Here is a 25,438-nt window from a genome sequence, read left to right as displayed (position 1 = left end):
ATATAAACTGGCCCTATAAAATGAACATCATCATTTCCCAGAGAGTGGTACACATCCCATAGGTGGCACATTATTATTTGGGGAAAAAATTATTTATTACATTATCATGTAATAATCCATATTTATATGTTTCCGAAAAACATAACTAAAACTCAAACCCCTAATATAAAGTTTTCTTCTTTTTTTTTTTTTTTTTGAGACGGAGTCTCGCTCTGTTGCCCAGGCTGGAGTGCAGTCTCAAAAAAAAAAAAAAAAAAGTTTTCTTTTAAAATAAACAGAGTTTTAAAATAGCCTTTTAGAAATAACCTTTTATAATCTTTTTATAAGTAAACAGTACAAATGGCAAGCAGAAATGGGGGAGGTGGCATGAAAATGACTGAGGCTTGGGAAACACTAGCCAAACTGTAATCCATATGGTAGAAAAAGAAATAGGAGCAAGATAAGTAGTCAAGAGAGGATCTCTGAAGGCAAAAGGAAAACAAACAACTTAGGCAATTGCACAGAGGGTGAAGAAAAGGTAAAAAATAATGATAATAACCCCTAAATGGGATCACTTAATAATTGTTCTCTTTTGACAATCTTCAAACTAGCTTCAACCAAGGATGTGTTGCTGCAACTATCACTCTATGATGGATCTCAGAGATAAGGACAGTGATTTAATATTTAAAAATCAGGTTAGAATTTCCCCCAGTGATGTGTTCTTCATTTCCTCTAAGTTAATTGAAGACTCTGTTCTTTTCATCCCAACCCACCTCCAAATAAGCAGACATTTTCTCACTCCAGATGATACACTGTGATTACCTGCACAATTCCTGATACAATCCTAGACAATCTCAGAATTTTCAGCATAAGAGCAGGATACGTAGTTTCCAGTGCCAGAATAGTATCAAATCAAACAGCACCCTCTCCTATATAAAGAAACTAGTCTTAAAAAAAAAAAAAAAAAAGAAACTAGTCTTGTGACTAGGAAACTAAATGTTCTATTTCTGTTTTTATTAACCTTTACAATAATGTCATATTTTCTCAACTGGCTGATAATAACATTAAGATTAAGTTCAAGGTCCAAGAGACTTCACATACATTGTGTCACGTTAGGCTTTTAATGACTTTTGGTTGAAGCAGAGTAGATATTTTTAGGGGAACTGAGGTCCAGATGGGTTAAATGGTTTAGCTAAGGTCTGGTGACTAGCTGATGGCAGAGTGAAAACTCAGGGCTGCTAACTCCTTCTCCAGGAATTTATCCACTGCACCCAGCTGTCTAATTGAATTGGCCTGCCTTTGGCACTGTATGGACACAGGCTTGGATGACATAATTATCTGTAAAATATTTCCTCAGATTTCCATTACCACTGTTTATGGTGCCTGATCCTTTCTTCAAGGTCAAAAGAGAACAAGAAATGATTTGCCAAATCAGGCTGCTAATTCCCCTGCTATGATCATCATAGAGGCATCATAATAATGCCTCATAGTTATACACTTTACAAAGCACTTTCACTCATATTATGTCGTCCCAGCAATCCTGTTAGGTAGGAATTATTATTGCAATTTTACAAATAAAGAAATTGAACCTAGGAAGCAGCTAGTGTTTAGCCAAACCAGGAGAACACAGGTCTGAATCCCCTGACTGCAATTCCAGCTATCTTTCTACCGCACTAGCAGCCCAAGGCATCATGCAGAGCTAGGCTCCTTATCTTACAGCTCTCATCAACAGCCACTGCCCCCAAACAAAATGCATTTTGTAAGGGAGGGTGTTTGCTGAAGGGTAGAGAAACCGTTAGGTACATGCTGGCAAGAACACAACAGCTTTTCTTCCAGCCTCACCCCTAACCAGAATCTTTCTTGAGGGTTCAAACTACAGATTTGGGCCTGAGAAGATGCTACGACATTTCTATAAGATAAGGGAAGAGCTAGCCCCACAATGTATAATATAAGGAGAGTGACTCATCTTCACAAAAAGATACATAAAGACACATAAACAATGAGGCTTAGGGGAATACCGAGTGCCTATACTCATGTATCTCACTTTTTTCGTAATAAACATGCTCCTAGGACATGTGTAAGTTCAAATGTGAACAAATCAAATCAAGCTGCAGGCTCTTGCTACTTAAGATACCCTGTTTGGCTCCTCTTGTGTTTTCATTTTCAGGTGGGAAGCTCACATTTTTGAAGTACTGACCTCCTAACCTGGCAATAGTCTTCAGAGTTCCTAACAAGCTAACTGCATTAATAAGCCACAGCTTATACAATTCTGCTTATTTCATTGCTTGACAGACAGACCCCCCTTTTAAAGCCTCTTGAGGTTTGGTTCCTTTGAAACTTTCACCACATTATCCAGAAATTGATTCAGAAATGTTTCAGAGCAGATAACAGGTTTGTAACCAGGCACACAGTCACTTTTAAAATGATGTAATGATATTTTACATTCACCTGAAAGAGCCTCAGTGCTTTCACCAATCCACCGACTTCATTTTTCAAGGAGAAAACAACTGCTGTCTTGCCACTTTCGGTAGCAGTTTCATTTTTGCTGCTTCCCTTGTTGCCTTTGTCGTCATTTTTGCCAGAGTTAGCTTTATTTAGCTTCAGGAATGTCGAAGCATAATAAAACGAAACGTTAGTTAGGGTTCCAGAATCCTCTGTAATTAGATTTTTCCCACACATTTCATTCATAAGTTGGAAGCTCCACCAATCATACAAACTTAAGGTGAAGTTGCCATGTCACTCATAACTTTCAATCATAAATATTGGTTTAATTTACGCTGAGAGACTGTTTTCCAGTGGTCTAAGACATCATCTAGTGGTTGAAATTAAAAGGGGATCAGATTTGCTTCGCTTTAATAGCAACAAAAACCTGACTGTCATAAAGCCTGAAGTATCATATATGAACAATTCCTGCCTTTCTAGAATTATTTTACAGCACAAAGTTTGATCTCTTAGCGTCATTGAATCATATGGAAACTATATTAATTACTAACCATAATAAAAATAAGATCAAACATATTTTTGACAATAATTTTAGTTTCAATTAAATTTTAAAAACAAAATATTTATTTCGTTCTGAAATATGTCAGCACATGCCCAGAAATTAATGAGTAATATTACTTTCTTCAGTTAGATCCACAGTGTCAATGTGAATCTGCCTGCAAAAGTTTAACACAGACAAGTGTATAACTCTAAGGCCATCTGTGTCAGAAGACAATGCTTGAAAAGTGACTATTAAAATTCAGTCACAAATAAAATGAAAAAAGAAGAAAGGAAGAAAGAAACCTGGCAAGCTAATTATTAGGAGCAAACAGTAAAATCTGAGAAACTGAAGAAGATTAACACTTCATTCGCCACTTAAGATTTTATATTGCCTGAGGAAGTAATGTCTATTAGTCCTGCTGGCTAAAGAAAAAAATGACAGATTCCAGTAACTCAGGTCACATTGCCAGAAATGCAGAATAAAAATCTGGAAACTTTATTTAGGAATAGAATGGGAGGAAACAAAACAAAAACAACAAGCTGGGAACTTTCATTTGACAGACAATGCAAAATTAGGATGGTCTGTTTTATATTCTTTATATGCAAATACAGCATTGGGCAGACAAAGAAGTAACTCCTGGCAAATGGTGATTTAATACAATCATACCAATCTGCTACATCCTCATGAAACTGAGAAATGTAGGTTTGCTTTGGGACCCAGTGAATAGTTATCTGCCATTGTCTTCTTCTGATTTCTCTACTGGCTTTATTTTCACACATCAGTATTGCCTTACTCACTAGATTATATGTAATAGAGATGGAGATTTTATTATTTATGACTTGAGGGAGGGAAGAAGTTTATGCAGACATTGACATTTGACAGTATGTTTAGTCATTAAAAGCTCAAATGTCTCAGTGTTCTTAACATCTGCCTCCTCCTCACCACATAACACACAGATCTCGCATATATAAGTAGCATTTTTTATATAAAAGGGTCATACATTAGCATTACCCTAAGCTTTCTTTGTTTTCCTTCTAGCAGTTAATTATGACTTCAAAATTCTTCATTGTAATATCTCATCCAAATATTCATTATATTTAAATGTTAGAAAATCTATTTACGCTTTGGCCTTATTTTTGCAAATTGATTTAAATAATTCTACAGAAGTTGCCACGTTTACTTTTCAACATTTTTATCAGTAATAATATGTCAGTACAATGCAGCCCTCTGGCACATATTTGGAACTACGATATTAAAACAGATTATTCTATGATACAGACTGAATTGGATTTGGTTGATAAACTCTGGTAGTACAGTAATAAAATACCATTTAATATTTTTAATGACTAGGACCTGGACACATTTTTATTTCATGGTTTTTGTTAAATCCCATCACTATTACCTCAAAGCAGGATCTAAAATCCTGCAAATACTGCTTTTTTTATTCTGTAAATATTATAAACATAAAACTCCCTTAAATACCATAGCAAGTGATGTATTGCTTGTATTATTCCATCAAGTAAACTGAAAAAATTGAGCAATGTGGAACACAGAAAAACTTTTGAAAGGAATTCAATCTTTCTTTTATTCCAATAACCTGCACCCATAACTAAGAACAGAAAATAATAGTTCTATGTTTAAAGACCAGGCTTTGTAAACTGAAGGGGGTGTAGGAGACACAATGATCTTCTGAAAACCGTGGAAATTTATTTAATTTGTTCTCCTTACTCCTCCTCCTAATAATAAATGGCTTTTCAAAATTCTTCACACTCTTTTTTTTTTTTTTTTTTTTTTTGGTTGTAGATTTAAGACGTTGATTCATACAATCTCTCATTCTTAATGTTCAGGAACTTCTTAACTCCGTACTTATAAACTTTGCGGAAAAAAAGTTTAGCACGCAGTGATTGGCACACTCGCTTTGCTTACGGAGAGAAGAGGAAGACTGAAGGCAGACAGGAGGAAAGCAGGGTAGAGAGTTTATAAAGAAGGAGAAAGTTGAGGTGTGCGTGCTTACTTACACTACAAGAGGGATTCATATGGTGAGGAGAAGATGGTCACTGCCCTAGAAAATATTTCTCCATAGTGCCAGGTACGTAGTACTCACTGTTAAGTTGCCGAGTAGCTGATGCTCTTCGGGCACTGCTGAATCCAGGGAAAACCCTCTCCTTGCCCAGTATTTACTGGAAAACATCATCATTGCTGGCTGCATGGATCCCAGTGTAATATTCTTTCTCTGCAGCAGGGGGGACTAGAGGGGCAGTAGCAGCGCTGGCGGAGATTGAGAGGAAGGGGCGTGCGATCAGCTGCCTGCTTGGGGCGCTGTCCAGAACACTGGTGCTGAAGAGCAATGAGAATCCTCCCATCCCCGGGCTCCTTTATATGAATGACTGGAGACTGATGGAAGGCTGATTAGAAAGAAACTCATTTCTGGTTGCCGATGGCCACAGTCAGATTACAGACCTGAAGCCTGGGGTTATCTGTGCTCATGATGTGATTTGTTTCATAGGTCGAGTAGCTTTCTGGGCGGGGGTGGTGGAGAACAATACATAAGGGGGTGTTATTTGTACAAGAAACCATCTATCCCCTGACGTTAGCTCTCTCATCTCTCAAGCCTGCCGCTAGCAAGTTAACCTCAGTCTTTAAGCAACTGTGAATTCAAAGATTTTGTGCTTTCTTTCCAAAATTAGAAAAATAATTTACGAAAGATCAGCACTGCTGAATCCTTAAACCATTTTATGGATTTTTTAATTTTTAATTTTTATGGATAACGAATAGTTGTGCATACTTATAAGGTACATGTGATATTTTGATAAAAGTGTGCAATATGTAATGATCAAATAAGGTAATCAAGATATCCATTGCCTCAAGCATTTATCATTTCTTTGTGATAGAAACATTCCAATTCCACTCTTTCAGTTATTTTAACATACAAAAGAAAATAAATTATTGTGCTCCTGAATACTAGATCTTATTCCTCCTATCAGCCTATTTTTTTACTCATTGACCAACTCCATTTTATGTTAATAAGCTTTTTCTGACCTGACATACTGTAATTTTGTGCATGCAAACATGTGAGTGTACATATGTGTAATGGCTTTCATAGAAGGACTTCTTCTTAATCCTGTGATTCCTCTATGTAGAGTTATATGGAGGAAAATGTATTGCAAAGAAAATGTAAGGGTTTGATTTAGCCACAGGGAGTTTACGTATAGCTCAGATACTAACCCTGGAATCTTCCTTACTAAATGAGAAATAAAAGGAGACTAGATTCCCATATATCAGCCATTCATTTTAACACTCTTGTGGTTACTGAATTTTTTCTCTCCACTGAAAATCATGGAAATTTAATCATTGACATAACCCTTTCATATAAAAACTGCTACTTAAATATATGAGATCTGTGTGTTATGTGGTGAGGAGGAGGCAGAGGTTAAGAGTACTAAGACATCTGAGCTTTTAATGACTACATATACTGTCAAACATCAGTGTCAACTAGATCAAATCCAGCAACTTGACATGCATAGATTAATCAATATTCTTACTATTCAAACCTTAGAAAGTCATAAAATTCACAAGGCCACAGGAAAATGTTACCAATCTCCTGAAGAATGAAAAACTCTTGGCCAAATGTGCTTGTTTCACTAAAAATCTAAACAAAATCTGGTGCTGGCACTGCTTGCCTATATATATATATAAAAAAAGGGGTTTCAAAACAAGTTGGGATGAACTAATATTGACTGAAGTTTAATTGTTTCTGGAATCTTGAAGGGATATAATTATTAATTGATCTAATTCTGAAAATATTATTTGGTTTACATATTCTGTAAAGGTCAGCTCTAATCAGCTAATAGGAGAAGCAAGTTTAAATAAGATGAATGAAGTAATGACAATAATAGCTAATGTTACTGAGATGTAATGAAAAAACCAGAGATGTGAAGGGATAAAATCCACTAGACAGTGTCCCTGCTTGGATGTGAAAGCGAGGGAAAAAAGATATTAAAAGTAATTTATTTAAAATATGTATTTACAATATTAAAGATTTAACTACCTTTTCTCACCCTAGAAACCCTATTAAAACAACATAAAAATTCCTTTTCAAGGTACATAAGAAATGCATAAATTGGAAAACAACAGCAACAAAAAATTAGCAGCTTGAAAGAAGAAAAAAATGATCAAAGGCTTTGCAGTCATGGGAAAGCTGAACCTTAAGCTATCAATGAAGAAGACTGAGAAGCAACGCAATTTACATGACAGAATATCCTAAAGGCTCAAATATCTCTGGAATTGAAGGTAGATGAGACTGAAAAAGAGTGGTTCGAAGTGTGAGAAGCAGTTAGACAAATCAAAACTTACAACAAAGTTACAATAATCAAGACAGTGTGGTACTAAGGACAGATATATAGGTAAATGAAATAGAATTGAGTGTCCAGAAATAAACCCTTATATGTAGAGGGAATTGATTTTCAACAAAAGTGCCAAGACAATTCAATGGGGAAAGAATGATCTTTTGAACAAACTGTCCCGGAATAACTTTGGATATCCACATGCAAAACAATGAAGTTGAATTTCTATTTCACATTGCACACAAAAATTAACTCAAAATGAATCATAAACACACAATAAGATCTAAAATTAAAACTCTTAGAAGAAAGGGTAGGAGTAAATGTTTTTGCCTTTGGATTAGGCCATTGTTTCTTAGATACGATACCAAAAGCATAAGTACCCAAAGAAAAAAATAAGATTTTATCAAAATTAAAGACTTCTGTGCTTCAGAGGACACCCTCAGAAAAGTGAAAAGACAACCCACAATACGGGAGGAAATATTGGTAAACCATGTATCTCATAGGAGACAGTATCCAGAATAAAAATTTCTTACAACTCAGCAATGAAAAAAACAAATAGACCAATTTTTAATTGGGAAACAAAGTTTATTTGAGACAGCTTGCTCTGTTATCCAGATTGGAGTGCAGTGGCACAATCATAGTTCTTGGCAGCCTCCACTTCCTGGGCTCAAGTGATCCTCCTGCCTCAGCCTCCCAAGCATCTGGGACTACAAGAACAGGCCACCACACCCAGCTAATTTTTTGTTGCTGTTGTAAAGGCAGGGTCTTCCTATTATGCTGAGGCTGGGCAAAAAATGTTAATAGACATTTCTCCAAAGAAGATATGCCAATGCAAACAGGAAAAGGTGCTCCACGTCATTAGTCGTTAGGGAAATGCAAATCGAAAAACACAGTATGACTTCTGACCCACAAGGATGGCTAAAATAAAAAAGACAGACAATAACAAATATTGGTAAGGAAGCAGGAAATGTGAAACACTCACACCTGGTGGTATTATAAAATGGTACAGTCACTTTGGGAAACAGTTTGGTGGTTTCTCAAAATGCAAAACATAAAGTTACTGTATGACTCAACAATTTCACTGCTAGGTATGTGTAAAATGGTGTAGTTACTTTGAAAAAACGTTTGGTGGTTCCTCACAAAGGTAAAACTAGAGTTACTACATGATTCAGCAATTCTACTCTTAGGTGTACACCCAAGAAAAATGAAAACATATATCCACACAAAAACTGTACATGAATGTTCAAAGCATTATTATTCATAGTAGCCAAAAGTAGAAACAACTCAAATGCTATCACATAATGAAAAAAAAACAAAAAAGATGTATCATAAATAAAATATTATTTCACAATATAAAGAAATGAGGTACTGATACATGTTACAATATGGGTGAACCTTGAAAACATTATGCTAAGTGAAAGAAGCCAGTCAGAAAAGACCATGCATGTATTGTAAGATTTTGTTTATATGAAATGTCTAGAGATGTTAAAAGAGATCATTTTAAAAAAAAGAGAGAGACACAAACAGAAAGTAGATTAGTGGCTGCCAGGGGCTGGAAAAAAAGAGGAGGTGGGGAATAACTGCTAAAAGGTACAAGGTTTCTGTATGAAAATGTCGTAAAATTAAATATTAGTGATAGTTACACAACTTTGTGAATATACTAAAAACCACAAAATTGTACACTTTAAGGGAGGGAAACTTTTGGCATATACATCATATCTCAATAAAGCTGTTATCTTATTTTTAAAAAGCAGTTAAAATTCCATATTCCCCTTGACTATTCTAAACAGCCACGCCACCTCCTCTTGGGAAGGTTACTCTCTGGAAAGGGTAAAACAAAGGGCCACTGTACTTAGGAGCATCAAGCATAGTTGAGAATAGGGGGTACCATTCTGATTAAACGAATGTATTGAGGTATTGAGACTCATATCATGACATGGAGACTCCCAAACATCGGAAGGCTGACAGTCAGGCATTTAGTCTCCAGCCAAATAAAGACAAAAAAAATTCTTTGGAGAATCTGGCAAAGGCAAGATCTTAAAACACAGTGAGAGCTAAGATAATATTGAATGCTCTGGACAAAATAATGTAATCAGATTACCCTGTAAGTTCACATTTGACAAGCCCCAATTTAAATATTTGTTGGAGAGTATGGGGTTAGATTAGTGACAACTATATATAAAATCAGCAAGTAAAAAACCTTGATAAAAATTAACTCCCCAAGAAAAATGAAAATTAGGGCTGAAGGGGAGCATGTCTCACTGGAGGATTACATTTACAAAGTCATAACATAAGCACTAAATATTGACCTAACCAATATTATATCAATTATATTGGAAGACAGACAGATAAGAAAGTGTGCATATGAATAATAGGGGCTGTGGGGAGAGGATAAACAGCTAAATTCTCATCTTCCAAGATGAAAAATCAATGGTTAATGCCTAGAGCTGAAAATCAAAGTAGTTGCAACATACACATACTACAGCATTCAGACATATGGAAGTAAATACCACAAGCATGACCTGACAGTTGAAAGTCTTGCCACTGGTGGGGGATGAGGAGGGTAGGAGGATATGGATGGTGGGGAGAAGGGGAGGAACAGTTTCTCATAACAACAAATCTTGTGGAAACCATGTACATGTGTGACATTGATTACAAAAATATAAACTTTGAAAATAAATTATGCCAGGCATAATGGCTCAGGCCTATAATATCAGCACTTTGGGAGGCCAAGGCAGGATGACTGCTGAGTCCAGGAGTTTGAGACCAGCCTGGGAAATATAATGAGACCCCATTTCTACAAAAGACAAAACTAAAAATAAAAATAAAAATTACTAGTGTAATGGTATGTGGCAGTATTCCCAGCTACTGAGGAGGCTGAAGCAGAAGGCTCGCTTGAGCCAAGGAGTTCAAGGCTGCAGTGAGCTATGGTCATGACACTGCACCCTAGCCTGAGTGACAGAGCAAAACTCCATCTCTAAAGTAAATAAATAAATGAATAAATGCTGCATGGAAATAAGGCATTTTTTTAAGTAAAACAAAGTTTAAATCTTGGCTTTGCTATTTCCTACTTGTGCTTAAGCAGGACACATTACTTCACATTTCTCAGCCTCCATTTCTGTAATAGAAGGGCAATAATATCTAAACCTTATAGGGCTGTTATGCTGATTGTATTGGATATGTATAAAGTGATTAACATGGCGGCTGGCAGATATTCGACACTCAAAGTGTTAATTATCTTCCTATGCCTCATTGATTCTGAAGCCAGAGTAATATAAAATTGAGCATTGGTTTGCAATATTTGACAGAAATTTAAGAGACATGGATACCTAGGTTTTAATGAGGTGGTTGCCCTCATAATTCGTGTTAAGTAAGAAGTCAATAGTCATAAGGTGAGCCAACAGAATTGGTTTGGATCAAGCAGCTACAGAGGCTAGAAGTCAGGAAGTGGAAAATTGAGTAGAAAATACAAAGAGAGATATTGTCAGATAAGGAGACCTCCAATATAATATCTTACAGGAGGAAGAAGGCCATGTGATCATGAATGGCCATGATGACAAACAGCTGAGATATGAAATAGGGGTCCACAAAATTAGGGAAGTTTTATGTTAAGAATATCAGTGAGTCCTCAACATAGGTATTTGTTGTCATTGAGGAAAGTAGTGAAATGAGAGAAATACTATAAACCAGTCCTTAAAACACCTGGATAAATGGAAATGGCTTCTGTGAGGCTGTAGCCCATATGAACAAAGAGATGAAAAAGGCAATATAAATAAACTAAAACAACCAAGGGGATGCTGAAGCGTCCATGGCCCACAATTGGAAGAGACTAACCTATCCATGCCTACCAATTTCCATGTTGTAGACAGAAGGTGAGAGGCCTGAGGACTCCTTATTTCTTCTCCTTCCCTTACCACTTACACCCATCATGCTGGCCAAGTTAGAAGCCAGCTGGAAATGCAATGTCATGAAGAGAAAGCTAGACTTCAGTAGTGCAAAGAAATGTGTTTGGGAGAAAGAATGAAAGGACGTGAGTATACTTAAAGTAAGGGAGAATTTGCCTGGCAACACCCCAGTGTGAATGGAGAAAGCAGGTGTAAAGTTATTAATGGATAGATATTGTATGTGAGTGTTTGGAGATACTCAAAGCAACAGTGGGAGTTTCAAGATTGGAATTCAACAAAAAGTCTGATTCCTTTTCCCTTAATAACTTGTCCTTTAGGTTTTAAGCTATCATTCCAGTCTATCAAGTATGTGTCACAAGCAAATTTGATGCATGTGCTTACTATGCTTAAATTCATATTGAACAAGACAAGAGAAAGGGCTGACTTCTATGTTTATAGCACACAACCAAGCTAACAATCAGTTTGGCTGGATTTTTTTTCCCATTGACATTTGTCTTCTAGAGATTATAGGGTATACTTTAGTCTTCTTGGAAGGAATTGTTCTCTATTACTACCAACCACTCCTAATTTTGTCAAATTAACCGCATGAATATCATACCAAAATGAGTTTATTGCCCATCTAAGGTGCTTCCTTGATTTACTAGTATTGTAACTTATCAATAAAAGGAAATGAAATAAGCCTGCAATGATTTACTTTTAGGAAACTCAAGCAGACTCCTACATAACACCATTTTATTTTCAAGATATTCACAAACCAACATCTCTCCTGACTTTGAGTGAAGTCTTGATTGATTATTAGTCTCAATAGTCAATATGAGTGATGCACTGTGCTCAGATGAAAATTTCCAAAAATTAATACTCAAGTGACTTTTAGCACTTCAACTCATACTGTAACAGATGAAGGTGTTTATAACACAAAAGTATTTGTTCCTGATTACTCTCAAATACTACATAAACTATCATTTGAGAGGGAAAAAGGATAAACAAAGAAAAATTGCACTGAAACTTTGCATGAAGGTTGTGTCAACCATCTAGACATGCAGACAATACAATCTGACCTGAAATCAAGCAGGACAATTTGATATCAGAGTCTGACCGAATTGACCTAATGTTGAAGCAAAACCAAAAACAGCTGTCCACAATATTAAGCATTGTTTCCTAATAAAATGTTCACTGTCAGACACTGTGATTTCCCATACTACTTAAAATGTTTAACGCAGACATGTCATTTTTGATTTTGTGATTATTTATTGATTGAGGGTGATCAGACCTCATAAATAAGCAAAACATGAGCTATATCTTACACTCTTTTCTCATCATCATTTTAAATAATTTTTTATAAAGGGAGAATGGATAAAAGGCAAGCATATCTAAGCCAAATATGAAGAAAACTGAAGCACAAAAAGAATAGTGATTTATGGTGGGGGCAGTAAGGCTGTGGCTCAGAAGAAACCGGAATACACAGTTCAGATTTGAAGTCAAAATGACCTCAATCAATAGACAACAAACCGATGGGTGCCTCAAGGCTCTATCTGCAGGGTAGTATGTATGGGGAGGAAAAGCAAACCACATAGCTGTAAGATTCAAAAAGATGGTTTGTGGCAGTATTTGGTTGCCATGAAATAATAATAGTGATAGCATTTATAAGTGCTTTATCACGCCCAGTACCATATTAGACATTTTATATGTACTCCATTTACTCCTCACAACTGAGGTAAGTAATATCCTCGTCTACAGATGAGAAAATGAGGGCTGAGAGGCCTGGTCACAAAACTAAGAAGCAACTGAACCAGGTCTCAAATCCATGACTGACTCAAATCTGTGCTCTTAAAATTTTTGTTTTACTTCATAAGTAGACATTTTCTAATATGAACAATTCAGTTTGACTAAATTATTTTCTGACGTTTGACTTCCAAAGCTTATAGAACAAACTTTATATCTTTTGCAAGAATAAAGCACCTTATAAAAGTGACCCAGGTATCCAGACTCCACCCTGATTTCACCTTGAATTTGAGAAAACAAGCCCCTAAAGCAAGTTGTACTATTTGATAAGACGACCTATCAACACGGTTCACATTATTTGTGTTTACATGGGTATAAAATTCTAAATTGTGGCCAAGAAACTTTGGGTCAGCGATAGCATATAAATTATAACAGAACAAGAATAAAAATAAGGCTTATAAAACTTCTAAGTTTTTTTTCTTCTCCTTTTTCTGAGATGGAGACTGGCTGTTGCCCAGGCTGGAATGCAGTGGAATGATCTCGGCTCATTGCAACCTCCACCTCTTGGGTTCAAGTGATTCTTGAGCTTCAGTCTCCCTAGAAGCCTGGATTACAGGTGTCCACCACCACACACCACTAACTTTTGTATTTTTAGTAGAGACAGGGTTTCGCCATGTTGGCCAGGCTGGTCTTGAACTTCTGACCTCAGGTGATCCACCCACCTCAGTCTCCCAAAATGTTGGGATTACAGGCATGAGCCACCGTGCCCGGCTGCATTTTTTAAAGCAAGCTTAACAACAAAGACTGTATTTTTTGAAATCCATGGTGATGCTCTTAGACAATGTGAGTCTTTAAGGAAAACTTAGGAAACTTAGGAGATTAAAACATGAGTGAACCCTGGACCAAGGGTAGGCCTCTTATGGATCTACTCCGTATTGTGAAGCTATCAAGTACAATATTTATAATTCAAACCTTGTTACAGAATAAACTCTCTTCTAAACTTATTTATGTCTAATTCTGAGGGGTAGAGCTGAAGGATGTGGAAACCTCAGCAACCCAGACATGGGAAAAAGTGTCACAAAATCAAATTCAGTGACCCATAAAAATGAGAATTTCTGTGGTAAAGAATCTCCTTTGCTACAAGAGTTTTGTGTGTGTGTGTGTGTGTGTGTGTGTTGTTTTTAAAAGGAAGGTGTATTCTCATGTTCAGAATGATTCAGTTGTCCTGTTAGGCTCAAGGGGAATATATTTGGAGAAAGGATGTTTTTTTGGTGGGAGGGCAGATAGTTATCACCTCAAGCACTTATCATTTCTTTGCATTAGCAACATTCCAATTCTACTTTTTATTCTGAAATACACAATAAATTATTAACTACCATCACTTTATTGTGCTAACAAACACTAGATCTTATTCCTTCTAATTGTATTTTTATGCCCATTAACCACCCCTTCTTTGTCCCACCTCCCCACTGCCCTTCCCAGGCTCTGGTAACCATCATTCTACTATCTCCATAAATGCAGTTTTTCTTTCTTAGTCTCCACATATGAATGAGAACACGAAATATTTATCTTTCAGCGCCAGGCTTATTTCAATTAACATGTCCTCCAGTTCCATCTGTGTTGTCAGAAAAGTCAGAATTTTATTTTTATGGCTGAATAATATTCCATTGTGTATATGTACCACATTTTCTTTATTCATCTGTTGATGGATGCTTAGGTTGAGTCCATATCTTGGCTCTTATAAATCATGCTGCAATAAACACGGGAGTACACATATCTCTTGGATACGCTTACTCCCTTTCTTTTGGATATGCACTCAGCAGTGGGATTGCTGGATCATAAGGTAGTTTTTTTAGTTTTTTTTTTTTTTACTGACTTCCATATTGTTCTCCATAGTGGTTGTACTAACTTACATTCCCACCAACAGTGTATGAGAGTTCCCCTTTTTCCACATCCTCACCAGTATCAGTTATTGCCTGCCTTTTGATAAAAGCAATTTTAATCGGGGAAGGATTCTACTGTGTCTGACTGATGGCTTCAGGATTCTGTCATCTGAACTGACCACATTCTTATTTCTTAAATTCCATCCCTAAGATGTGCCTTTGCCAAGACAACCCATCCATTATGTAAGCTGTAGTTTATGAAGCGCTTTTCAGGTATGAAATGTCAATGAAAAGGATTCTTTTCTCCTCTGTCTTCACTTGTCAATAAAACTTTGGCAAAAGTCATCCTCCACAGAAAGTTCAAAGGTTAGTTTAGAAAAACATTATTAGTTAGTAGGATGTGGAGGAAACTAGTGAGAACCATGATAGTTTCTCCTCCTTTAAGAAGTCTTAAGCTTTTATACAGAATGCTTAAAAGCTCTGTTAATCAAAGAAGAATATTTGTCCCAAAGTTACTCAACTTTTGAATAACTTTGGGACAAATATTTGAGCAAGTTTAAAAAATTCACCTTTTAGACTTCACTTTACACCTTGATGTGCAAAAGAAGAGTGGATGTTGTCCATTTGGGGGAAGAAGTGTCTGAAGGGGCATCGATGTGTTTATAATAGCATTACTTGTAAAAGTACAAAAACTAAAAGAACTTAAATTTCACTCCAAAAACCTAACAATTTAATTTCTATATAATTTATTAGGGTTAGATGCTGTTAACTTTTTTTTTTTTTAAGAGATAGGGTCTTGCTCTGTCTCCCAGGCTGGAGTGCAGTGGCACCATCATAGCTCAATGTAACATTAAACTTCTGGGTTCAAGCAATACTCCCATCTCAGCCTCCCAAAGTACTGGGATCACAGGCATGAGCCACCATGCACAGCCTAAATACTGTTAATTTCCAATGACTTACTTCCTAGTCAGCAAACACTACATTTGGCTCATTTAAGACTTGACTTAGTTAACAAAAAAAGCATGTGGCCAAAATCGTTGGGTACATACTCCATATCCATGCCCCCGACAGTGACTGTAGCATGCAGTGTTAATGCTGACATTCAGAAGAACCATGATGGCTGTCCTACTGGAGAGCAACTTGCTTTGCAAAGCGAGTCAGTGACACCAATGGAAGAGATTCCAGTACCTACACAATCAGGGAAAACAACACTCAAAGCCATAGAAAAACAGCCCTATTTGTATTTTCAAAGCAGTCTACCAACCCACTGGGTTCTGTGCTTCCAGTAAGACTAGTGTGATGTTGGAAACATTATTGACTGTCACAGCAAAAGTCCCTCTCAGAAGTTAATAGGTCTTTTTAATTAAAAAAGCTAAACTAGACTGCTGCTCAATGATCGCAGCAAAGCTTACTGGAATTTCTTTTCATTCTGTCACCTTTTGCAGAGACAGAGGTATGTGAGGAGCAATATACTATCCAGATCACTTGAGAGGGAGAGGCATATTTAATAGCTCACTTCCTATTATTCTAACATCCTGATTTCATGAATAGGGATTGAATCACATCAGGCAAAAACCATATTCCTGATTCCTGATTGTTCTTGGAAGACTTTTGTTTATAATCACTTCTTTTAAACATTGATTTCATAAACAGTGTAATTTCCCAGGTGGCTGAAAGAAGTGCTGTGGATATCAAAAAAGAGTGTGGATGTCCAGTACAACTGTAGACACTCCCCCAACCTTTCTAAGGGTAACACACCGTTTTTCCCTGTGTCAAGATGGATGGCCTGAAAAATAGAAAACTGCTTACAACAATGGGGAAAGCATTTGTAATTAGAAAACTGCTCAAATATACACAACTTAAATTCCTCATAAGATCCCAAGGGAAGAACAAGCCAAATATGGTTGCATCATTTAAATGGCAGTGTATATACATATGTCCAAGTACAGATACTTAGTATCAGGTAATGACATTAGGTACTGATGGAAGCCTTTCAGATTCCAATAATTTAATCTTGTTTCGTGCTCAGAAGTGACACAAAAAGCTTAATTTTCTTCAGAAAGTAAGAAATGAGGAGAAACCTACATATAACAGACTGAGCTGTCATCACTTTTTACTAAAAATGGCGACCAGAACTAGAGCAAATCCATTTTAGAAAATCAAGGAACAATCTTTTTAAAAACTAAGGGAATTGTCCACTTAGCCATAAATCAAAAGATTACCATATGAAATACAATATATAATGGTAGTGCTCTAGCTTCAGAGGGGCTCAGGAAATCACCTAGATGCTTGTTAAAAATGCAGATTCCTGATCTGACTTCCAAAGACTCTGATTCTGTAAGCCTGAAGTAGCACCTGGACATATATCTTAATAGTACAGACCAAGGATCTGGAAACAAGCACTCTGAAGATATTTTAATTAATGGGAGCTCAGCACACAAAATCATTAGCATAAGTTATACATTGTTACTATTCTGGTAAATAACTTGTAACAATGGTTACCAACATTTGAGGAAAATCAGAGAACACTTTCAGAAACTATGTGACCTGCCTCCAAAAACATGGAGGTATGCCCACAAGACTTTGCATACAGTGAGGTTCCTGGATCTTCTGAAAACCCCAAAAAGATGCCCAAGCTAGAATGATGTTCTCCTGGTACATATCTGCACATAAGTCAGTTGAACTGTAGGTTCTTCAATAAACATTTAGGGTTACTTTATACAAACTGTCTTTAATGATGGGCATGCTTATATGTGAATTTCACATAAGAATTCATCGGCCTCCCTCTAAAATTTTTTTTTTTTTTTTTTTTTTGAGGCGGAGTCTTCACTCTGTCGCCCAGGCTGGAGTGCCGTGGCACCATCTCGGCTCACTGCAAGCTCCGCCTCCCGGGTTCTGGCCATTCTCCTGCCTCAGCCTCCGAGTAGCTGGGACTACAGGCGCCCGCCACCGCGCCCGGCTAATTTTTTGTATTTTAGTAGAGACGGGGTTTCACCGTGTTAGCCAGGATGGTCTCGATCTCCTGACCTCGTGATCCGCCCGCCTCGGCCTCCCAAAGTGCAGGGATTACAGGCGTGAGCCACCGCGCCCGGCCTATAAAATTTCTTGGCAATGTCAAGTTCATAATAATCACTCATTATCTGTCCCAAAAGACTTTTTTACTGCTCAAAAAAAAATTTAGTATCTAATCACTAAGACTAAAGTTCCTTATAAACAGATGAAGAATCTTAGACCCATGAAATTATTAAAATAGGGAGGTTCTTAAATGCAAAAGGTTCCCATAGATTCATGCCAGAACTGAAAATACATATGCATTTCAACTTCTATTGAGGTTATGTTCCGATAAACATATCATAAACTGAAGACATCATTAATAAAAAATGCTTTTAATACATCTAACCTACCAAACATAGCTTAGCCTACCCTACCTTAAACATGCTCAGAACACTACATTAGTTTACATTTGGGCAAAATCATCTAACACATAAAGCCTATTTTATAACAAAATGTTAAATATCTCATGTAATTTATAGAATATTGTAGTAAAAGTGAAAAATGGCTGTATGGGTACTCAAAGTATGGTTTCTATTCAATGTACTGCTTTAAAACCATCATAAATTTAGTTGAAAGTTTGTAAGTCAAATCATCATAAGTTAGATCATCTGTACTTTTAACAGTTAATGTTAGAAACTGAATTTTAACAACTTTACCACATAATATAGCACATATTTTACATGTTATAAGGGTGGGGACAGAGCATCTTGTGAAAACAAACCTTTAAAAAAAACTAGTAAATATACCTGAACTATATATTTTAGCAATCTTAATAGCACATAGTATTTGCTAACTAGACTCTGTGGAATGATGAAGACTTTCTCTAGAACTATACTATACTATCACTTCCATATAAAAAATATGCTAGATAGAAATGCAGTTTAGTAAAAATTGTTTTAACAAGTAGTTTTGTAATAAAACTTGACAGAAGTTCAACTTACTAAATGTATTAAGATTAAAAAAAAAAATCTGAAGTGGGTATCACATTATGCAGTAGCAAAACTCCCAAAAAGTCACTGTCCAGGAAGAACAAGGAGGACATCAAGATGTTCCAAGCAATTTCCTGAATAGCAGGAAATGAAAGGCTGGAGATGCTGGGTTTTTGATCAGTTTATGTTCTTTTTCTGAATAGGCTTACTCATTATTAACTGATGAAAGATAATACACATAATATTAAAAACTAAAATCTCCAACAGTTCTACTGTTGTGATTGTCAGTTAATGCTCAACCAGGAAAAAAGTTCATTTTGTTCCCTAACTTTCTTGGGGGAAAAAAGTCTATCTCTAGGACCATTTTAGAACTGCACAACTTTTGGCCGGGCGCAGTGGCTCAAGCCTGTAATCCCAGCACTTTGGGAGGCCGAGACGGGCGGATCACGAGGTCAGGAGATCGAGACCATCCTGGCTAACATGGTGAAACCCCGTCTCTACTAAAAAATACAAAAAACTAGCCGGGCGCGGTGGCGGGCGTCTGTAGTCCCAGCTACTCGGGAGGCTGAGGCAGGAGAATGGCGTGAACCCGGGAGGCGGAGCTTGCAGTGAGCTGAGATCCGGCCACTGCACTCCAGCCTGGGTGACAGAGCAAGACTCCGTCTCAAAAAAAAAAAAAAAAAAAAGAACTGCACAACTTTTTTCTTTACACTATTAGCATCACTTGTAGTAAGTTGCTTTACAGAGTCAAATAACTATATCCTTCAAGGCAACACTGTGCCCATTTCCATGCTAATGAAAAATTTTTTTCAGTTTTAAAAGGGATGTTTTTCATTTCCATAACTTATTCAGATGATCATTTTAATCACATAAAAATGAGATGAATTGAGGTCCATCTTGGATGTTTTTTCTTCTATTAAAGAATTAGCCGGGCACAGTGGCTCACACCTGTAATCTCAGCACTTTGGGAGGCTGAGACAAGTGGATCACTTGAGGTCAGGAGTTAGAGACCAGGCTGGCTAACATGGCGAAACCCCGTCTCTACTCAAAATACAGAAATAGGTTGGGCGCGATGGCACAAGCCTGTAGTCCCAGCTCCTCAGGAGGCTGAGGCACGAGAATCGCTTGAACCCAGAAGGTGGAGGCTGCAGAGAGCCGGGATTGTGCCACTGCACTCCAGCCTGGGCAACAGAGCAAGACTGTCTCAAAAAAAAAAAAAAAAAAAAAAAAAAATAGCAGACTATTTCTAAGTATAATTTAACTAAAAACACTACTTCAACTTCAAATTTATTTTAATGATATATACAGGAGTTAACAACTTACAATTAAACCAAAGTAAGTTATGTTTATTCCACATAACTTAAAATCATGCAATACTGCATGGTAAAAACAACAGCTTTGTGCACATACAAAAATTATTATTTTGAGACTCATGAGAGCATCTAGAAATTTTTCAAATAAGCTTTTTGCAAAGAGTACTTTATAAAAATTTAAATACCTGATTAATCAGTTAATGCATTATTAGAAAAGATAATAAACATTATTAGTAAAGTGAGGTTACAAGCAATTAATTTTAAAATTATACCAGGTACAGGGTTGAACATAATCTCATGAAATAAATGTTTTAAGAAAATAGTTTTGAAAAAGATCTCATATTGAAGCCATGTTAAATTTTGATAAACCAGGTTATATAAATCAAGTTTATTCAGTTAATGAAAATATGCCTAACCTTTCTTATAGTCATAAATAAGTACTTATATATAATCTTTATATACAAGTGAAGAAAAGTTCAATGTAAAAAATACACTGCCAATCCATTTATTATGGTTGAAATAATTATTTATCTACACATTAGACTGCATTGATGAAAATGTCCAATTTAAATCACATTCGACCAGCATAAATATTTAAGCTGAGTATTGTTGTAAACAATAGAGAAAAAAATCCTTTTATTTTTATTTTTTATTTCATTACTGGGTAACAATCTACGTCTCAGCTTAGAATGCTATAGAAAGCCTCCACATTTAATTTAATCAAGTCCCAAACCCAATAAACTTAGAGTAAACAAAGCGAATGTTTTTCAAAGTGCATAATTTCCAACTCATCCACTTGCAATATTTATCCAATTCCAGTTCATCAGCAAGAAAATAAAATGTACTTGGCTATAAAAATACTCAGGAATGTTATCGAAAAGGAAAGGCTATTTGGTAGAAGTAACTACAAAAATAATTAGTTTAAATCTTTGTAAAGCTTTAATGTAAGAACATCAGTACACTTTCTTTACATAAACCTTAAAGCATGATCAATACCAAGATTTTAAATTTTCAACTTTCAAGTACTTGAAAAAGAGTTGCAACAAAGTGTCTCTTCCCAAAAAAGCAAGAATAGTGATCATGCAGGTGTTAATCTGCAGACATCTGAGGACACTGGTATCTGTGTTGGACTGTCATCTCTGGCTCCACTGGCAGAGTGTGTAGGCAAGGCATTACTTTGAAACGCAGATGTAGGACGAGGAGTCATGACAACATTTTCGTCTTCACCAACGTCTGAATCTGGTGTTGGAACTTCACTATCTTGAAGCCCAAGAATCTCACAGACTGCTTGTGGCAATTCCTGGATATGAAAAATCAAACTCAAAACCATATTTCACTACAGAGGAAAAATAACCAAAAAGTAACACCTCTGTTTAAGACTACATTGATTCCAGAATCTGAGCATTTGTCCTAACAATGTGAATGTCATGTACCCTTCTCACAACTTTTTTCTCAGCTCCAAATGAAATGCTAACCACCTTTCTTTCCCTAAGTGGTTCTTGGGTATCTTCCAAATTAGTCACTCTCCATCCCACCTCCACATTCCCACAAACATAGCATGTCCTAATATTTGGCATTTATCTCTTTCTACTTTTTGTAATAATATCTTACTTAGACCATCTGTCTCTTTCAGTAAACAAAGTTCTTCAAAGGCAAGCAGTATCTCATTGACATGCTTTGGAAGAGAACAGGTATCAAATAAATGTTTGTAGAACTGAACCAAGTAACAGTTTGGATCCATGAACAAATGATGCAAAGACTAAGCAAGAATTTTCATAAAAATGCAAAGTCATAATGTGTGCAGCAAACCAACGTGGCACATGTATACCTATGTAACAAACCTGCATGTTGTACACATGTACCCTAGAACTTAAAGTATTTAAAAAAAAAAAAAAATGCAAAGTCATGGTCGGGCGTGATGGCTCACGCCTGTAATCCCAGCACTTTGTGAGGTCGAGGTGGGTGGATCACCTGAAGTCAGGAATTCGGGACCAACCTGGCCAACATGGTGAAACCTCGTCTCTACTAAAAATACAAAAATTAGCCAGGCATGGTAGTGGGAGCCTGTAATTCTAGCTACTCAGGAAGCTGAGGCAGGAGAATTGATTGAACTCAGGAGGAGAAGGCTGCAGTGAGCCGAGGTCACGCCACTGCATTCCAGCCTGGGCAACAGAATGAGACTCCGTCTCAAAAAAAAAAAAAAAAAAAAAAACAAAGTCACGAGGTGGGCACAGTGGTGTGCATGCACCGGTAATCCCAGCTACTCAGGAAACTAAGGCAGGAGGATCACTTGAGCCCAGGAGTTCAAGGCCAGCTTGGGCAACTTAGCAAGGCCCTTTCTCTTAATAAAAAGAAAAAGCCAAAACACACCAAAAGTACACTGCTTTGGTTCAAATTCAGATAATATATCAAATTTGCCTTGTTTTTAAATAATTAATAACTTGACTAATATAAGTGAGTGACACAGGCTAAATAATACTGATTTAATTATTTTTGATTAGCATTCATTTTTATTTAGAGATTCTGCATATTTAATATGAGAACCTATTCTGTATTCATGAGCTCAACTGGGTAATATATCATTGCTGAAATTTTACAGCCTCTTAAATTGTTATAGAAATATTTTCATTACTTTTATCATTTTGCCTTATTATTAGCTGTTTCCTATCTGCCATAATTAGTCAACTGTTTTCAATTAAGTGCTGTAAATCTAGAACAGCAAACAATAAGCCAGTCAATACTTTGTCTGCCCTCAACTTACTAAAATTGCTATTTTATTTCCAAGAAGAAAAATCTTTCTTGATCTCAACCCACCAAAAACAAACAAATCTTGCAATTACTTGAAACACTGTATACCTTGCATTTTACCATCTGTAGAGAAATTGCTTCTGCCTTGCATAGTATATCTTCCACATCAATTTTCATGGACAATTCATTGATATGCTAAAAAGTATCAACAAAATAAAATGATAATCAAAAGTGAATACACTATTATATTCTATTATACAAACAACTGATTACCAGTTATATTTCACTGCAGACAAAATCCTTAAAACAAAAACATTCATATACTACAAATACATAGGAAATTCAATGTATCTTTCTTTAGGTTATTCCAAGTTTTAAAGCTAAAGACTAGCTAATAGTCTTATATAAGGAACATTAAATCCAGCAGCTCTCCCAAGTCTGATATCTCAAAGTTATAATCAAAAGACAATTAATTTTTGAAAAACTAAACTACATAAAAGAGCATTTGTTGAATTTTCTTTTCTTCCTAATTAGCCAGGTAAAAATAACTGGCCAATGTGTATTGGAACTGTCATTCTCAGATAGTCATTCCTAGCATTGTTACTGACACAATTTAAGTTATTCAAGAGATTTAATAATGTTTCAAGGAAATGTTCTGTATATCAGGACCACCAAATAGAAGAACCAGAACACTAAAATCTGAATTAAAGGAATAACTACCTTAAGTATTTCATTGAAGCCATAATGCTTTTCCATTATTTGCTGCTTTTCTGATTCCAGAATGGCACAACAGAGAAGAAGATGGAAATTTTTACATGGTAGTTCGGTCCACATTACCTATGGAAGGCAGAAGAACTATTTTGCAAACTGTATCAATTCTAAAACATTTTCCTCACAGATACAATTCTGAACACTGAATGACTTCTATGCAAAGTAGATGTTGCCTGTTTAGGCTAGCCCAAGGTTTTTCCAGCTAGGAAATGAGGGGAACGAGAGTCTTACCTTCACCTACAAAGTAACTATCATCAAGTTTAATATTATATGAATATGATATACTCTAAATGCGGTTAAGATAACTATATTAAGTAAATTACTGAGCTTAACCAGTATGATAAATGTTATTAATACAGGACCTACAGCCACAAGGTTAACGTGTAAGGGTTAGATGTATTTTCAATATTTTTCCAAAGTATCAGTTTCTCACTGTGATCTGAAAAAAAGACTAAAGCTAAGTCCTGGAAATAAAAAAGGTTCAGTTACATAGTACATGGAATCAGAAACACCCAAAGGTAGCTCTCCATTCTAAATACGTAAAACCCTTGTATCACATTTTATCCCTGCTTGTGACAATAACTGAATTAACTGCCCCAAATTTATAACCAAACATATAAAATGCTTCATCAATAGCTCAGCTGTTCCTAAATATAGATAACATCCTTGAATTTAGGGTCTTAATTTCCCCCTGCTTCATGTACCGAATAACATCTTTTCTGGAAACATAAAAACATCCACACAAACCATACCATTAGAGCATACCTGAAATGTGTTTACTTCTTTCAAAAGGAGTAAATCAAGTTGAATAATTTTCAAACTAAACCCAAGTGTTGAAAGTTTAATTATAATGCAATTAACCTCAAAGTTTCATTAAAAGTTTGAATTTATTTAGTAAACACAGATTGAGGAGTTATTCTAGCTATGTGGTAATAATATTCTTAATTCATCCTTTAAAACCCATTTATGCCTGAAGTTGCAATTTTTTCAATTTTTCAATCAGAACTTGGTGATGATCTTGAGCAGCAGGATATAAACAACTCCCACATGCTTAGCGTTCCAATAATGGAACACTAGATATAAATGAATTAACCCATTTTTAACTCCCAAATTAAGATACTAATTTAACAAAACTGATAAACATTTAAGTATGATTCCAGATACAGAGCATGTGGGTTTTACTCCTAATTTCAGAACAGAGGAAGTGAGCACAAAGCAATCCACTTTTAACTTGTAACCAGCACAATGCCTTGTCTAATGGTAGTACAGCCATCAATATTATAGGAATCCATTTCCAGCTGTAAAAACCTCAGAGACAACTAGAGTTCCACTGTATAAAGTTGTATTTACTATCAAAATGGATTATCTCCCAATTCTTTCCTTGGAAGAATTTCTGTTATCCTAAGGTATGATCAATCATTATACCAGCATTCTATTAAAAAGCACACCAGGCTGGACACAGTGGCATACACCTGTAGTCCCAGCTACTTATAAGGCTGAAGGCAAGAGGATTATTTGAGTCCAGGAATTCAAGATCAGTCATAGCAAGACCCCTTCTCTTAAAAAAAAAAAAAAAAAAAAAAAAAAAAAAAAAAAAAAGCACACTGATTTATTATTAACAAATACTTAAGAAAATGTGAAATGATTTGGTTTTTCATTAAAGGTTGCCCTGGAAAAATAAACAATAGTGATTACACATGGGGGGATGGTATAAGGGAAACATGGGATGTGAAATTACCTATTGTGTACTATGCTCACTACCTGGGTGATGGAATCATTCACACACCAAACCTCAGCAACATGCAATT

At 36.1% G+C, this 25,438-nt stretch overlaps 2 protein-coding genes across 7 annotated transcripts in view; both read right to left on the bottom strand.

Annotated features, from left to right (window-relative positions):
- TPH2 (tryptophan hydroxylase 2) overlaps positions 1–5,171 on the bottom strand; it is a 90,939-nt gene extending 85,768 nt beyond the window's left edge. Inside the window, 2 exon segments of the mRNA NM_001039946.1 lie at positions 2,428–2,577; positions 5,067–5,171. Of these exon segments, the coding sequence (NP_001035035.1) occupies positions 2,428–2,577; positions 5,067–5,171 (255 nt within the window).
- Positions 5,172–20,072: 14,901 nt separating this feature from the next.
- Positions 20,073–25,438, bottom strand: part of TBC1D15 (TBC1 domain family member 15) — an 88,565-nt gene continuing 83,199 nt past the window's right edge. For all 6 annotated transcript variants that reach the window (XM_077954732.1, XM_077954733.1, XM_077954731.1 and 3 more), the window contains 3 exons: positions 23,580–23,696; positions 22,968–23,054; positions 20,073–21,411 (listed from right to left, as the gene is read on the bottom strand). In XM_077954732.1, coding sequence (XP_077810858.1) covers positions 21,190–21,411; positions 22,968–23,054; positions 23,580–23,696 — 426 coding nt within the window. In that variant the 3' untranslated portion in view covers positions 20,073–21,189. The remainder of the gene's footprint in view (positions 21,412–22,967; positions 23,055–23,579; positions 23,697–25,438) is intronic.

This window comes from Macaca mulatta, chromosome 11 (genome assembly GCF_049350105.2).
Source record: "Macaca mulatta isolate MMU2019108-1 chromosome 11, T2T-MMU8v2.0, whole genome shotgun sequence".
In the NCBI taxonomy this organism is placed as follows: Eukaryota; Metazoa; Chordata; class Mammalia; order Primates; family Cercopithecidae; genus Macaca; species Macaca mulatta.
The sequence above is the reverse complement of the archived record's forward strand: the minus strand, read 5'-3'. Positions and strand labels throughout refer to the sequence as shown.